Source organism: Alexandromys fortis, unplaced genomic scaffold (genome assembly GCF_014885135.2).
Source record: "Alexandromys fortis isolate MF-2015 unplaced genomic scaffold, M_Fortis_MF-2015_v1.1 scaffold_113, whole genome shotgun sequence".
NCBI classification, from domain to species: domain Eukaryota; kingdom Metazoa; phylum Chordata; class Mammalia; order Rodentia; family Cricetidae; genus Alexandromys; species Alexandromys fortis.
In genome coordinates this window covers 5,044,593-5,062,111 of record NW_026067988.1, presented here as the reverse complement: position 1 = coordinate 5,062,111, position 17,519 = coordinate 5,044,593, and the positions used below count along the sequence as shown (strand labels likewise).

At 36.6% G+C, this 17,519-nt stretch overlaps 1 protein-coding gene across 3 annotated transcripts in view; it reads left to right on the top strand.

Moving 5' to 3' along the window:
• The window catches only part of Tdrd3 (tudor domain containing 3), a 135,814-nt gene extending 118,977 nt beyond the window's left edge, over positions 1-16,837 (top strand). Inside the window, exons 13-14 of one of the 3 annotated variants that reach the window (XM_050159518.1) lie at positions 11,673-11,798; positions 16,605-16,837. In XM_050159518.1, the coding sequence (XP_050015475.1) occupies positions 11,673-11,789 (117 nt within the window). In that variant the 3' untranslated portion in view covers positions 11,790-11,798; positions 16,605-16,837. Of the gene's footprint in view, positions 1-11,672; positions 11,799-16,584 lie in introns of those variants that run through there. The other 2 variants (XM_050159517.1, XR_007594859.1) reach the window with 2 other exon arrangements.
• Positions 16,838-17,519: the final 682 nt, after the last annotated feature.

Genomic DNA, 17,519 nt, shown 5'->3' with positions numbered 1-17,519 from the left:
TGGAAAGAAACAGTCTTTCTAACGTTGACCTCCTGTATGAGGGGGTCTGATGATCTAAACTGCAGTAGCAGCTACTGACTAGAGGTAGGAGCTGGGTCTCTGTCCTAAACTTCTCTTGGAGGAAAACCAAACAACATCTTATCCTATTAAACTCTTCTGTTTCAATGTTACTAATAAAATGAAGATCTTCATGAACTTCTAAAATGTATGTCTAAAATTCACAAATCTTTTAAAGCAAATTAATTTTTCTTGTAGCACATAGTCCTTTGACTTAATATGACTTTGGCCACAAAAGTTATAAAGTTCATCTTTATAAACTGTTTTCCTATATGCCTCAGAAACCCTGCAGTTTGCTGTAGCTTTCCTAAGTGGGTGGCTTCTGCTTTTGCTTCAGCATGATGTTTTCAGCCACTCATGCAGGAAGTGTACTTGCCCTTTGACAGTGGCAGGATTGTTGCCCATACCTGAGTTTGAACAAATTAGTGTTGAACCCTGAACAAGCTTTTTTTTTTTTATGTTGTTGTTCCTAAATCTTTAGTGTAGCTTTTAAGACTAATATGTTCTTCTTCAGAGATAATAAAAGTGAAATTTGAGTCATGGATTTTATACTCTGAAAAGGGTTATGAATTGTTGGAATACCACAAACTCTCTAGTCTCTGATTTCTCCTGGTTATTGTTTTCCTTCTTCTAGCAAATTGCCTTGTGTTTTAGATGCCATCATCAAGAGCTGCCTGTTCCTTCCTTTCCATCCACTTGACCTATTTGCTATGCTTTTAATAATTCTTTTTTATATTTACTTAATTATTTTGAGGCAGAGTCTCACATAACCCAGAGTAGCCTCAAACTTGCTCTGTAGCTATGGATGGCCTTGACTTCTTGATCCTCCTGCCTCTGCCTTCTAGGTGCTGGGATTACAAGCATGTATTACCATTTCTACCTATTTACTATACTTTTTAATACATGTAACTTGTGATCTTTTGAGGAGAGTTCCAAATTGTACAAGGGAAAAAGATCTTTGTTTATAGATGAAATGAAACCTCCCCCCCCCCAATGGTTGCAGGCTGGAGAGATGGCTCGATGGTTCATATCACTAGCTGCTCTTTCAGAGGACCCAGGTTTAACTCACAAAGCTCTATGCTAGCTCACAACAACTGTAATGCCAGTTCTTCTGGCCTACACATGTGTGGTACACATAATACATACATACATACAGACAAAACAAAACACCCACACAAATAAAGTTGGTTGGTTTATCTTTATACTTTTAGGTGAAATCCAAGGGAATTGAGAGACTTCACACTTTCTTAACATGTTCATGCTTTCATTGGTCTGGCATAGCTGGATGACAAGGGGGAAATGTTCTCATTTTTAGATGATAACAAGAACATAATGTGTTTAATAAAAAGATTTTTATTTTAGTTCTTTGCATAAGATGATGAACCAAACTATATAATAAGATCTCCCAACTTGTGTTGAACATCTCAGACATTTTTGGATGTGGAGTTATAGGTGGTTAAAGCGTGCTTCTTCAATTTCTGTAAACCTTAAAAAGCAAGTGGCAGCAGAATGTATTTGCCTTGTACCAGGAGAGGGCGGATGCTAATTTTCATTCTTTTAAGTTGAAGGAAATAACTTTGTCTTTTTTTAATCTTGAAAAAAAATCTTTATGATACCTTATTCTCTCTTTAGTTATCTGTCAAAAATGACCAAGAAAATTTCTTTTAGTAAGAAAGACACTAAAGAAAACTGTTTACATATTTAGCAGTTTTAATCAAGTGGGAAAATGTATAAACGTAAGCATAATGAGTTAAAATACGTACAGTAGAACAATGATAAACAGTTAATTTAGTGAACTAAATGTATCGAAGTGGTTAAGATGTGAGGCTAAAACTTCTTCTGTTTAATATGGTTGCCATTAGAGCACTTTCTGGTCTCCCTTCCCCCAGCATAACTCTTGCTATACATTAATTAATGTAATAGGTATAAAGTAAATGTCAGCATTCCTACTTGACACACTATAACAATTGCAGGTATAGACTCTGAGCCATATCTAACTTGTCTAAAATCTTTGACTACTAAGTTAAGGGACTGGTGTTTAGATTTGGCACTTTCTGAAACCACAGAGAGAAATCCTACAGTTGATTTCCGAATAGGATTAAATGATACTCATCAAAGAACTTGTGTGTGAGTTTAATGAAACATATGTGTGTGAGATCATATATATGTTCACCACAGTGGTAAGCTTATACTTTGATAAATTTCTCTGATAAGATGTCTTTTAACCAGTATTAATTTTTACAAAGAGTCAACCGAGTTTTCTTATTTCCCTAAAAGATCAAAAACACAAGCAAGTTTTTATGTTATTTAAGTTCAAAAGTGAAAATGAGTGTTGTAAGTATTAGCTGGTGTTTCTCGAGGGCAGGCAGGAGTTTCAGAGAGGGTAGAGAGTCAGCCAACCTCATTGTTTATTGTACTGTCCTTGCGGTGAGAGTTAATCTTATACTGTGACATCTTGTTAGCTTGTGAATGCACTGCAGACTGTTATCAAGGCTCAGCTGTATTATAACTACCCATCTGGAAGTTACTCTTTTGGACAGCAGTCCTCTAACTTCCACCCGCTCTGCAGAAATGAAGGCTAACAGGTTACCAGGTGGCTATACCTTCTGTTGTTGCACAGTTATTCATAATACACCAGTGAGAATATTGTGCCAATATAGGGGTTATTTCTACTGCACAGTCATCAGCTGTGTTTAATGTAGAGCTTTGTGCTTACATTTGGAAAACGATCCTCTCCAAATATGTAATGATTTAGATTTGGGAGTGCATTGTAAGGATTTCATTTAGTGTCAGGCACAGACTGAGTAAACTGTTGAGCAACTGATAAAAGCTTTAAAGCAACTGCCTAATATATTGATCCATTGTCAGGGAGAAGAGAGGACTTTCTTCATGAGAGATATGCAGTCATATTATGTTCAAGGCCAGTCATACTTGTAATAATATTCCAAGTACAGGTCATATAGAAAGTCAGTACTGAAATGCAAAAGAAAATATTCACGGTGATAGAAATTCTAGAAATAATGGCATTTGACAGGTGACTCGTATTGAAAGAATGAGGAAAGGTAAAATCCTTCGTCTTAGACAGTCTCATTTGATATATAGAGGAAGAAACAGACCTAGCTAGAAAACTCAGTCCGCACTCATAAAGTGCCCTCTTCTGTAGGAGAAAAGGCACACTGCTGTGAAATCATCCCTGTGGTGATGCCCTGTGTTGTGGGAAAGGGCTGTGCTTCAGAGTCTGGCTGTGCTCCTGTGCACCTCTCACACCCTCAGTGAACTAACTGGATGGGCGTTGTTAAACATAGGTTTTTATTGTTTCAGTCAGTAGTAATGATTATGGTTTGTGACACACACACACACATTGTTGTGGATAAATGGGCATTAATTTGGCACGATTCTTGAGGTTGTACCTACTTTAAAGTTACATTTTTTTTTATTTTATCTGTCTGTTAACTTCCTTAATTCTTAATAAAGAAGTGAAAACATCAGGAAATTATTTCATCTCTCTGTTATATGATATTGGTAATGATATGAAGCATTTTCCATAAAAATCTCCCTTGTCCACCTCAACTTTCAGTATGTTTTAAAAGCAGAGATGTGACCCTGTAAACTGGACAAAATGGTAGTGGTGTTTTTCTAGCTCAGTCTTTCAAATCTGTACTTAAGCCTTTGTAGCATACCATATGTGTCTGATTCAGTTGCCCTCTTAAGGAAATTGCGTTGAGCTAAGTGTTTTACAATAAAAGCTAGATTGGTGTTATGATCTGGTAATTACTGATTTCAGACAAAAGAGTTGGTTTTACTATCTTAATTCTGTTACATTAGCCTACTATTTTAAATTGTAAAAGTAATATAAATTATGGGAGTAAAATAGCATTTTGTCACTTGACGTAATTTACACGCTTTATAATGAGCATATAATAAACTCACTATAAAGTATGAATTATATGTTTAATGTTACATATGTAAAATATTATGTATATCTTCAGCTAACATATTTTGGAATGCATCGTTCTTGTACACATAAACTATAAACATCTACCCTAACATTTCTCTACGGACATAGGTAGACATATTTTCTTCTCATTTACCATTACTACCATATTTCTACTCCTAAACACTGTTTTCAACTCCTTTCTTTATTTTACCAGCTGTATTTGTTAAATTTTTTGGGGTAGGCTAAAGGCAAGATGTTCGAAGAGGTTAGGCATGTGACTTCAATTTTGATTTCATCTCAAAATACTGAGATTTTATAAGATACTGTCTGTAACTTTTGGTGATCATTTTCACGCATGCCCTTTTGCTAATTTCCTCCCCTTTTTTGTTCCTTTTTCTTCCTTCTCTCTATGCATAAGAATGACTATCCTCCAAAGAAAGGAAAAAAAATGAGAGAATGAGTTATAATGATAGATCTTTATGTTTTAACGCAGTTTTAAGTTTATTAGCACAAATTATGCAAATGAAATTAGCCATGTGTGTTTCTAGCTGTCGCACTTCTTATTTTGTTTTCAGGATGGTTAGCTGTCGCACTTCTGAAATACTTGGTGAAAGTTTTTTTTTTTTTTCTCATCACTTTGGCTTTCATTTTCTCCAGATTTTCTCCTTTATCTACGTATTGTTAGAGTAGTGCACAGTGCACACTTCCTGTTTAGACTCCTCGGAAGTCTGTAACCTCTTAACCTCCCAAGACAGTGCGATTTAGAGAGATGCTTTTTTTTTTGCAAGTGATAATTCTTTCATTGTGCTGAAGCCATCTGTACAATCATGCAGCATGGGAACTTAAGATATATGCTCAGGTCTTGAGAAATGCTTGCAGAGTGCTAACTCCTACTGCTGTTACTCTACAAAAAAAAAAAAAGAGTTAATTGTATATAACAATTGCTCACACGCACACACTCACCTGTATTTCCAGCTCCAGGGTACCCACTACCTGGACTCTGTGGGGATCTGCACTCACATGTTCAAATATCTGCACACAGGCAGACATAATTTTAAAAATGAATTATGCTATGTCAAATGGGACTGTATGATTTCATTCATATAGAGGATACATTCCAGTCAGATTTAATTAAAGAAGCCATGAGTAGGATGGTGGTTGCCAGGTTGATTGTATAGTTGAAACATGGCTATTAAATGCTGTGGTGGAAATCATTCTGATCCTTAGTTTCTTTTAGAAAATGGTGAGATGAAGTATTTCAAACTATTATTGTAAACATTAAATAAACATGAAATATGGCAGACTAGAGCAGAATAAACATTTAATCCCTTTTTCTTTTTGTTAATTTTATAGACTTTATTATAAAAACATATTGCAAATAAATAAAAATGTCACACTCACCAAAATTAACAGACTCCAAGTCTATTTCAGTTATGTGCAGAGATAGTTTTGAGTGGCAGAGGGCCTGTGACTTTATCATTTAAATTTACTACTCCTTTTAAAAAACTGCTTTTCCTGTTGAAGATACAGGAAAAGATTGAAGATACCTTTTGATACCTAGTTGAATTTTCATGGGTATTTAAACTGCCCAAAGCAGTTTACTTTGCAGTAAAGGGAAAATCCTGCTGGTGTTAAGAGTCAGGACAGTGTTTAATAATACTGTATTTGCTTTGGCTGTCACTCAGAAAGCCATGTTAAAATGTTGTTCTCTTTAGATTGTGTCTTAGATTAAGAAGCCCTTAGCTATGTATTCAGATGATTTTCTTGAATCCCTATAGATATATTGATTTTTAAATAATTGTAGAAAATATAAGATTTTTTTTTGTTTGGGATCTAGCTATCTATCATTTATTTTGGTTAATTGAGTAAAGCATCAGTAGTTCAGGCTGGCCTCCTACTTGCTCCATAGCTGAGAATGGCCTAGATTCCCTGCTTCTACCTCCCAGTGTTAGGATTACAGGTGTTCTATACCATGCCTTTACTAGGAAATAAAGTCTTTAAAAAGAAAAAGTCAGAATTATTCAGTGAAATGGTACACAGTCCTTTTGAGATTCTGCATTTTCTCAGAAGGAAAACAGTATTATATTGTGTCATAGATTTAGTAACAGTTACTTGGTACTTAGACTTCAAATCTGAGTTTTCTTTTTTTCTTAAGTTAATGTCCCACCTTCTCTTCTACCTTAAAATGTTATGCTTTAAATAAAATAGTACCAGATATGGTACATAAAAATGGAAGAAGGGAGATTAATTTCCTCCCATTTCATTTTAAATGGTATTTATTTCTCTACCGATTCTAAAACCTAAGCTAAATCAGTCTTATTATAACAGTTGTTATATTTGGTGTTTTGTATTGTAATACCTATTTTATATATTGTTGCATCTATGGATTTTTTTCAACTTCACTGAACAAGGTGAATTCTTTTTAACAAATGAAGCAACTGGTAGGGTGTAGATTCTTTTCTCGATGAACATCCAGAGATGTTGCTACAGTTCCTGACTTTCCTTATATCAGCCTCACACTCCACCTGTAGTGTATGCCAAGGCCAAACTGGGTTGAGTTTGTAATATTAATACTTTTAACACAGGTTCCAAAGCCAGGTTCACCCATATGCACAGCCACCCTTATTAACCTGAGCCCACCTGTCTAATATTGATATTAACATAAAATTTCCTTTGGAAAAAAGAGAGTATTACATTTGTCCTCTAAATCAGAAACAATATTATAAAACATAAAATATGCCCATAGTTTCTGTGGTGCCCTTCAGAGTACTGAAGTGATAGAAGTCTGTGTTACTGTGCGTCAGTGTTTGGAAGCCTATCAGAGGGGAGCAAGGAAGGTGAAGTGGACTTGTGCCCTCGTTCGGCTTGGGGAATTAGGTGCTTGAGCAAATCATAACTCCTTAGTTTTCCATAGGAAGCATTCTTTACAACGACTTTGCCCTATCATTTGTGGTTCTGGCTGTCATGGGCCTCGGTGTTCTATTGTAGAACTACAAATGTTAGAGTAGGAGATAAGGTACCGATAGCATGCAACTGTCATGGGCCCAGAGACTACCCACGAACCTCAAGAAATAAAAGCTGAGTGATCTTTGGTTTCAACTTTCAGCTGTTCTAATACAATAGAATATTAGTATAATTAATATATAAACAGATCATTTATAGTATTTTAAGTTCTAGCATTGCAATCAATTGCATAATGTTTTATAAAAACATTTCCATCCTTATAATGATTGCTTATGTTTCATATACAACCTTATTAGGGTATTTCTATAAATATAACCTGGTCAGACAGGCATTAAAAAGTAGTTTTCTTCATTTATAAAGTAGTTTTTTATGTATGAATTATCAAGAGATGTGTACTCATTAACATTATTTAACATAGCCCAAATTTCAAAGATTGTTAAGTATGTTGAACTTCATATGTGATTTATTATATCTATTGAAAAAAAACTTCCAGTAACTATTAGCATGATTTTTCCATGTTCTGTGATTCAAATATGTGGTGTCTTCAGCAGTAGGATCTTACCATCAAGTTTTGGAGGGTAACCAAGAAGATTGGCAGTAGCCTATAGTGTTTGGTGGTCTTTGGAATCTCACTGGCCAAGGACTTCAAAAGAAGTAATTCATTTCTGACACTGGGCTTTTATTCATTAGCTGGTTTCTTCTGGGCCATTATTCCCCTATTACATCACAACTCTACTTCAATATCTTAGATGTATGTGGATAGGTATATTTTTAGGAAGCTTTTATAGTAGATTTCCAATTGTAAAGTAGATTGACTTTTTTTTTCAGAAGTCTTTAGTATTACTTATCCTTTCCAATTTCCCTCTTCTACCTTTCCATCTTCTCCTTCACCACAATTTACCCCTTTCTGCTCCATTTTTTTTAAAGCTTTTATACTAGTGTCTTTCTGCTCTGCCCATGGACCCTTTTTTATTTTCTGACCTCTGTCGGTATTCCTAATGAAACACGTATCTAAAAGATTCAAAGCTACCATCCATGATTGAGAGAAAACATGAAATATTTGTCTTTCTGAGTCTGACTTATCACACTCAGGATGATTGTTTCAAGCTCTATCCATTTACTAATGGATTTCATAGTTTTGTTTTTCTTAATATCTAAGAAATATGCCATTGTGTAAATATGTGACATTTTCTTTATTCATTCATCAGTTAATGGGTGTATGGTTTTCAAACTGTGTGAGTAGAGCAGCAATGGACGTGGCTGAGCATGTATCTCTCTATACTGATTTCCATAGTGGCTCTACCAGTTTGTACTTCCACCAGTAGTGATGAGTGTGCTTCTCTACATCCATAACAGCATTTGCCATTGTTTGTTTCTTTGGATCTTAGCTATTCTTACCAGGATAAGATAAAAGTCATGTCTCTGATGGTTGAGGATGTTGAGCATTTAAAAAAAAAGTGTTTATCAGCTGTTTGTGTTTTATCTTTTGAGAACTCTATTTAGGTCCATGCAAGCCTCATTTTTAATTTTTTTTATTTTCTTGGTGTTTAATTTTTAAATTCCTTTATATTCTAGGTACTCTTTCTCTCTTTCTGGTGGATAATTTAGTAAAAATCTTTTCCCCTGCTATGTCTTGTCTGTTCACTCCAGTGACACTGTTTTTACTGTGCACAAAGACAGTGCAGCTCCTAGCGAATATTCATGCTCCCCAATTTCTCCCTTAGATGCTTGTTCTTAGGTTTAACCATATTTCACCCAGTGGTCCTGGAACAGAGACCATATGATAAAAGCAGGTTCCAAACAGTTACTTGTGGGTTTCAAGTGACCAGTTTATAATGAAGTTTCATAGAGCAGCTCACTTACAGATGGAACATCTGTAGTTGGATATGTGTTCACCAAATAGAGCAAGAGGCCCAAGATAATATGCAGAAAAGATTTAGTTGTAATTTTTCAACTTTTTATTGTTGGAGTTGTTATTGTCATCTTTGTGTTGGTTATTTTGCTTTGCTTCAAAAAACCATTTGATTTGTGCTTTTCAGACTAACCAGTTTTGTGTCTGTGGGCGGGGTGAATATGCGGGAATGGGTCTGCTCATGAAAGAGTTCAGCGGGCTAGTGAATCTAAACACGAAAAAAGGACTCAGTTTGAATAGCCATTCTTTGAAACCAGATTTTATTTTTGATGACATAATTGAAGTGAGAAAAGTAGTAGGAAGTCTCAAAAGTAAGGGTGAAGATCACGTTGGGTGTTTCTGTCACATGAAAGTTCTTCCAAGCCTTATAAAGAGCTTTGCTGAGAACCAGACACAAAATAGTTCCCTCCAGAACTTCCTATATTGAGCGCTGTGGCCGTGGAAAATTATTTTATCTTTCTAGGTTGACAGATATACGTCCATCAAATCCATAGGGATGGGCTAGATGGTCTTTCAGGATGCTACTTGCTCTGATGCAGTGTCAGATTTTTGTTACTGTTGTTTTAGTTGCTCACTAACTATGAAATTAATTTTTTGAGTTTTCATTTGTAAGAGAGTTTTAAAACCTAAAGGGAAAAGATAGGCTAGAACAACAGAGATTCATTAAAGACAGGTCAACACCCCTCCTCTATTCAACTGAACTGTGTGCTGTATGAAGTGGATGGGAGTGCAGGCAACTTTCTTCCTGCAGACTGCAGTGGGTGTTACATGTAAGCAATATTTGCCCTCAGCTGCACTGCAGAATGAATTTAAAAGTTAATGAAAGCAAAGACTGCACCTTTGACAGTAATTGAAAAGTAAGCTATCAGAATCTCAGTTTTTGACTGCCACTTTGTATAAAAAATTGTAAAGACATCAAATTATGTGAAAGAAATTTTATAGTTGGTCATCTCTATAACACTAATTGGCTCTAGTGAGTATAGTCTGAATCTTTTAAGCCCAGAAGAGAAAGCTTTTCCATAGCAGTATCATTTTAATAGGCAGTTGCTCAGTATATGCAGTGTCCAACTTCTGATGATGTGTTTCATTGTAAAGCAAGGGCTTTTCAGATGTTCTCTAGCCAGTTATACAGCTGGGCAGAGAGAAAAATCAACATTCTGTTCCAATTCCTGCAATAATTACCTCCTCTTTTAAAGTACCAGATATATTTTCATCCTTTTCAGTTAATATGCAAAGCCTTAAGTGTTGTCATTTGTCATAAAATTAAGTATATCTCCTTTTCAAATTTGCTGTAATATTTGGTAATCATCATTCAGAACAGTGATCAGAATAATAAAATGATAGCTCTCTCCTTTCCCAGGAACTTTTAAACTTTTATTCCTATATTTTAATTGCTGTGCCGAGTTCCAGATCTGAGACCCCTAAAGAGTTTGAGATTGACTTTTGAAAGGGCTTTGGGGGAAAGCGAGCTTATCAGACATTTCTCTCTAAAAAGTAGCTACTGAATAACTTCAGATGAAGTGTTATATTTCTCCTTGAAAATGATCATTAATTTTTGGCTTATAGCATATTTCTTTCCATGGAAATAGAGACATGGAGATTTAAACAGCAGTGTTTGAATTCAAACTAAATCTGTCTTAGTTGTCTTAGATCTGTAGTCCCAGACTTCAGTATCCTTTCTAAAAAGTGTACAATATGGTTCTTTCTTTTGAATACTGTGGAGGATGTCTAATAATGAGAAGAATGCTCATGCCTAATATCACTGTAAATAATAGGATTTCTTTTGGTGGAACGTCTTAGCATCTTTCTGTTTCCATCATGTAACAGTACAGTAGGTCAATGTGTAAAAATTCAAGGACTGTAGCTCAGGCTTTCTTATAATTCCCTGTGTTATTAGATTCAAAGAAAAGTTTGAGGAAAAAAAGATTTTATAACTATGAGGAGGAGGGAGAAAGAATAAATTTCCAAAATCATGCAAATTATTGTACTCTGATAATTTAGTTGGAATTTAAACTCTACTCAGTAAAAAATAGATTCTATTTCTTGCATAAATAAAACTGAGAGTCAGTTTTTTTCCACTTTTGATAGAATACCTAAGTCACAGATGAATTAATTTTTAAAAAGTACAAAAAAATCCTTAGGGTGGCAGCACTCAGTAAGAAACCGTGTGTGTTTTTTTTTTTAACTCTATTTTGTTGGCTTTAAGTACTTTTCAGATGCTATAATGAATGATACCTTCCCTGCTCACCCTTTAATCAGAGTCTCCTAATTTCCTTGTGCTCTTCCTTGAGTTAGTAGATCTACCCTCACAGTGAGGAGGACAACGGAATAAATGCTTTACTATGCTCTCTCTTGCATGAAGCTTTTTGTCTATTTCAATTGCATAACCCCACCTCCATTCCAGTGTATTATTTTCTGTCTGTACATGTGAGATTCTTAATATTGAAGATTTTATCTAATTACGTTAGATAGTTGGTGAATGTTCTCTGGCTCTTCAGCTCCTTTTTGGTGTCTTACCAAGACCTCTTTCCATAATAAACAGCCAGAATGTATTCAGAAGTCCAAATACTCAAGAAAATTGTATTTGATATCCTGCGTGTTCCTCACATTTCATCATTTGACGTGATAGTCATGCTAATATTGGACATTGTTTCCTCTAATACCTCTGCCTCTCGCCTTCACCCTTGCCTCGCTCTGTTGACAGCTTAAGGAGGTATATTAACAGGAAGACTATAAACCGTGTTTAACTTAGGAAAGTTGGAGCTACTTTAAACACACTAAATCATTATTCTTTGCAAACAGGAAGAAGAAGGCACCTATGACCACACCATTGAGTTCCGTAGAGGAGGTGATGGCCAGCCACGACGATCCACTCGGCCAACACAGCAGTTTTACCAACCTCCTCGGGCTCGGAACTAATGTGAAAAGGTAAAGCTGACACGGTGCGGTAGTTTTCCTGGAAGGAAAGATGAATTTTGTGTTCAATAAAGCTCAGCTTTCGGAGCTTCATGCAATTCAGCTTTCAGTTGACATTAACTTGTTACTTTTCTACCAGCCTTTCCCCACAAATTCTTCTAGAAAACCTTTGCTCCATACCAGTTGTCTTAGCTACTGTTCTGTGGCTGTAAAGAGACACCATGACCAAGGAAGTTTTAAAAAGAAGCATTTAATTGGGGGCTTGCTTGTAGTTTCAGTAGCTTAGTCCATGATAGTCCTGGCAGGGGGCATGGCAGCAGGTAAGCATGGTGGTAGAATAATGGCTAAGATTTGACATCTGATCCACAAGGTGCAGGCAGAGAGAGGAAGACCGAACCTGTTAGGGGCTTTCCTGTGTACTTCCTACATTCTCATTCTAAACCCACACCTCATCCCTTTTCTCTTTCCTGATTTCTAGCAGTTGATGCAGTTGTATGCTCAAATCTGAAGATGTAGAACTAGGATCTACAGATATGAGAGAACAGGTCTTATTTCTGAGTGCTTTTGTGTTGCTTCATGCAGTTTAGTTTATTCTAAAAAGAGGGGATGTTTCACAGTGTGCCATCAAGAGTCAGAGAAAAACACCATGACTGCTTAATGCAATGTGATTTGGAAGCTGTTGCTGTTTATCTAGAAGTGTTTGTTCATACTAGTTTCAGAAAGAACGGCTGTGTGAAAATCATCCTCACTGGTGAGAGAGCCCACAGTCAGGAGGAAACCAGTCTGTGATCACTCTTGACAAAGTCCTTATTTCTTAACGTGCTTTTGGAAGGAAATGCTTTTGCCATCTTTCGTTATTAACCTGTCTTGTTACTGTTTTCATTCCGTCGTGCTGGTATTTTTGGACAGTTCAAGATAAATTTCCCATTGGGTATTTACCATCCTACAGATTATTCTGAACTTGAGTATATTTTCTTCTGTTGACTTCCAAGATTAATAAGAATTTTTCAGGAACTCTTCTCAACTCCTCAGTTTAGCTCTTAGTTCTGCTAAAGTTTTTGGTCAGGCTGCATTTTTCCCCTGATGAGTGACCAGCTATTGAGTCCTTGAGGCACAGAAAGTGTGGATTGAGGTGTAATGTTAGTGGGGGTGGGAGAGGGATGAATTTCAAAATTTAAAGGGGGGAGTAAATTATCTCATTAATTTTGTGTTGAAACAGTACTTTAAATATATTGAGTAAAGTATCATTAAACATTTTAAAAGCTTGCACCTCCTGATATTTCTGCTGAAAACAGTTCCTGTGCTGTCTCTCCTTCAGATCCCAAAGCTTGTTCATGTTTGGCGCTCCTAACAACATTCTTATATACATACAGAGCTTTCCCTTTTCTAACATTTAGCTTCATATCTGATAGTCTGTCTACAGGGAAAGCCTAATGCTAATTGACTTCTGAGCTATGAGAGCAAGCCAGTGTAGCACTTTTCCTTTTATCATGGCCTTTTCTTTGCACTCAGTACAAGGCCATCAAACAAACAGTCCTCACCCAAACACACATCAAAGATGAGTTGCTTTTTGACTCTGGAAATTTCTCTGTAATGCAAGAACCGCTTCTTGTGATTTTTTTTTCTTAAGCAGAATGAAAGTATATACAAGGATTTAAGGACCTTCACACCGTAGAAGATTGAGTCTGCATTCTTAAAATAAGTTCCTTGTGCTTACAGTTAAATGTCACTTTAAAGTGAATGAGAATGGAGGTCGTCTTTCCAGCTTCTGGGGATTTGTAAATCCTTTAAAACAGGTTTTAATGAAGCTAAAGGTTTTCAGGAGGATGTCTCATTTCTCAGAGCTCCTTTTTGGGTTGATGGAAAAGGATAGGACCTAACAGGCGAAACACAGGGAAGCCAGGGCAAGGTGAAGTGTACCCAGATGCAGAGGGCTCAGTCGTCCAGTAGTTTCTTTCATGTATTTTATATGTTTGGGTTCCATGGAAATTTTCCTTTGGAGAAGAGTACACTGCTTAAAAATACATTATACACCATAGCCCTGTGGTAACTTGGCTTAACCATATCAAATAGTACAATGCAAACATTTCCTAATCAACTTACATGTCATAATCATACTTTTTATAGCCCCTAACTTAAAACTTTCATCTTGGATGCTGCGGTGTCATTCTTGGAGAGGCCATGCAAGCTTAGCACATAACAGACCCTAGGTTCAATACTCAGCAACAAAATAAGATGAATAAGGCAGTCTTGTTACAAAATGAAGACTTTTTTTTTCTCATTTCCTTTAACTTTCTATTAACTTAAGCATCCAATAAGATACACATTAGTAGTCAGCCATTTGACTTTCCTCAAATATAAATATTAAGCTATATATGCTAAAGTATTTTTTCCTCAAAAATTACTTAGTATAGTGAGAACTACTTTAGGCATTTCTGTTATCACTCCTAAGAATATAAATTTTTTGTTCTTTTTTTTATTACTTCATAAATAATACCAATCAAAATTTCCATTTCATCTTCTCCTCCCACTTCCCTAAGAATATAATTTTAAAAGCCATTTATATTTTGGGTATGTTCTGCATGTATTTTTTACACTCTCTGTACAGCCTCACTTCTTCCCTGCTTCTCCAGTGTAGAGACACACCGGTCTCATTTGGGTCTAGTATTAAGGTCAGCACTGCAGACTAACAAGGCAGGGCCAAGTGAGAGGGCCATAGGGAAGTGTGAGAAAGATGATATTTGAGGGGAGACGTCCCAAAATCCGAAATTCTAGTTCCTGAGCACTGTAATTGTTCTGTGCAGTTTGGAAATGTGAATGGATCTAGAAAATGGAATGTATACACATTCTTTAGACAGTCATACCGACTAACCTTTGGACAGTAGGAGGAGTCTATGGTGTGACTTAGTCCTAGGAACTGTGTAAATTCACAGGGTACTCCAGGGAATGCACTGTAGGGTGGAGTCCGAGAGCGCTGCAGAGGAGGAAAGGTGGAGAGGTGCACACAGCAGGCCTCAGTAAGTGACTCCTGGGGGCTGCAGTAGACCTGGAAAAGTAGGTATTATGGGTGCTTACTGATGCTTTTGTTATAAATTGAAGTTTTCATGTGATGTGTTGGTACAGTTGTGAACTTCTGAGTAAGAGTAAGAAGACCCAGCTAAATTTGAGAATATTGCTATTGGTTGTAGGCAGGATTGGGGACCTGTCTCCACTGCTTGAGTAGTTCAAGTTACATGCCTGGCTGTGGAGTGAGAGAAATTGTAAGACAGATTAACTGGAACTCTAGTGTTATGAGGATAGCAGTATGGACTGTGAACCCATTCTGAACTTTGATCCTGGTTGCTTGCTTAATGGAAGAAATCTTGAAATGAATAGCTGCTGTAGCTATTACGAAAATGCTGTGACTGTGCTTGTTCACTAAGGTTCAGTTTTAACACCGGTTTTTGCTAATAAAACTTGTGTTTTTAAATGTAGGGTTTTTTTGGACAAGGTTGCACAGCATTTTTTGTGGAAGCTTTTATATTAGGATTAGGAAAATAATCTTTATAAACGTAACTATTGGCCTGTGATGCCAATAGAACTGGCACTATGTAAGAATAGCAGTATCCAAAGCTCAAGATGCGGGGTGGTTCAGTGGGTAAGGCACTTGCCACACAAACATGACCACTTGAGCCTGTTTCTGGAACCCACAGAAAGAAAGAAAGAAAGAAAGAAAGAAAGAAAGAAAGAAAGAGAGAGAGAGAGGGAGAGGAGAGGAGAGGAGAGGAGAGGAGAGGAGAGGAGAGGAGAGGAGAGGAGAGGAGAGGAGAGGAGAGGAGAGAGAGGAGAGAGTCCACAAAGTTGTCTCCTGACATCCACGTATGTCATAGTGTAAATGCTGTCCCTCCATCATGAACATACATAATTATTTAATTAAAGAAAAGCAGCATCTGGGAGCTCAGTTTGCTAGTCAGGAGTCTGCTTGCAAGACTTAGGAACTATATGTTTGCATTGGTGGGTTACTTTTCCCTGCCCAAGTATTTTTATTCATAAAGCTAACCTAATACATCTCCTACTATTTATCTCAGCTCTTGTCACCACTGACTTTTGTGGTTTCAATACTGTGTGGTACCTAGTGCTGGAGAGATGGCTCAGCAGCTAAAAAGCACTTGCTGCTTGCTCTTACAGAGGATTGAGTTTAGTTCCCACACCAATATTGGGAGGCTCACAGCACCTGTAACCCCAGCTTCAAAGTTCTAACACCCTATTGTATCCTCCAAGAACAACTATACACGTGTGCAAACACAATATGCACATGTGCATGCAAATAAATAAAAACAAATCTTTATAAGATACACTTCCTAAACAGGGTGGGGAACAGATAGAGGGAAGGGACAGAAGACAGACCAAAGTAAATGATAAATGACCTGGGTGAACTAACCCAGTTCAGAAATGTACTAAGAAAATGTTGAAGTGGGTAGGATAGGATGGAAAGACCATTTGATTGACTGCCTCCCATCTAATCTAAGTCTTCCTTTTGTGAAGGAGCCATCACCCAATCCAAGTTCCTGAAATTAGTACCTAGTAGGAAAGGATTGAGCACCACCAGAGGTAGACTTCCAAAAGGAAAAACATTCTATATATTTCAAAAATTGAACTAGGTTGTTTTGTCAGATTTATTCTATTTGAGATTACTGATACTTATATGAACATTTTACTTTTTAAAAAAGTTCAGTAGAGTTATGCCTTAATAAAGTATAGAAGAGGTACTCTGAGGTCCAAGTTTATTATCTTCCCTCTTTTTTTTTTTTTAAAACAGATTTTTTTTTTTTCGCGAAGGAAGAAACTGCTGACTGAAACATCCTGGAAGCCCATTCATATTTTTTTTTTCACTTCAGAACAAGAGCCACCATGCTGGATATGATACTTGGAGAATTAAGAGCAGTTTTTAGGGAAGATTCAACCTACACCAAGCAAGGGGGCAAATACTAAGTTCAATAGAACAAATATCTTTATAATTGGAGGGAAGAATTTTTCTTCTGCCATCAATAAAACCATTGTGTTACTAAATATGTTGTACTGTTTTACTTGACTGTTACTTTCCTTGGTGATCTGGCATTAGCCCCATACTTAATGCCTTCTAAGGAATATCTTATGAAAGCCTTTCCCCATAATTACATAATACACTGACTGTGTAGCTTACCATATTTCATATTAAAAGAACCTAAAGCCAAATAGAAATTATTAGTATGGTAACAGCTGTCAAATATAACAGAATAATTGAAAAGTTAATATTTAATTTATAGCATTTGATTGCAAATAATAGAAAAGGCATCTCAAAACCTCAGAGCCCAGAAGGAATCGGCTGACCCACTCCATGGCTGTACCAGCAATGTTTCATGGCTGCTTTAATTTAGTGATTTATCTTTTGGAGATGTTGTGAAAGACTTTTATATCTCTCATTTCTGAATTTCCAAGGATCGGCTTCATTCTAGGACAGACTTGCCACATGTGACCATGGATGGTATCTACCAGTTCCCTGAGCTATTAAATCTAGGGGTAGGTGAGGGCTGCATCTAGAAGTGTGTTCGGAAAATGAAGCTTACACATGTAGTGATGAGGCGAGCAGACCTGCTTTTTTTCATCCTGCCCAGCTCCCACACGGCTACCTTAGCCCCTGAAATAATAGCACGGAAACTATTTTCTTTTAAACACTGCCTGGCCCATTAGTTCTAGCCTCTTATCGGCTATTTC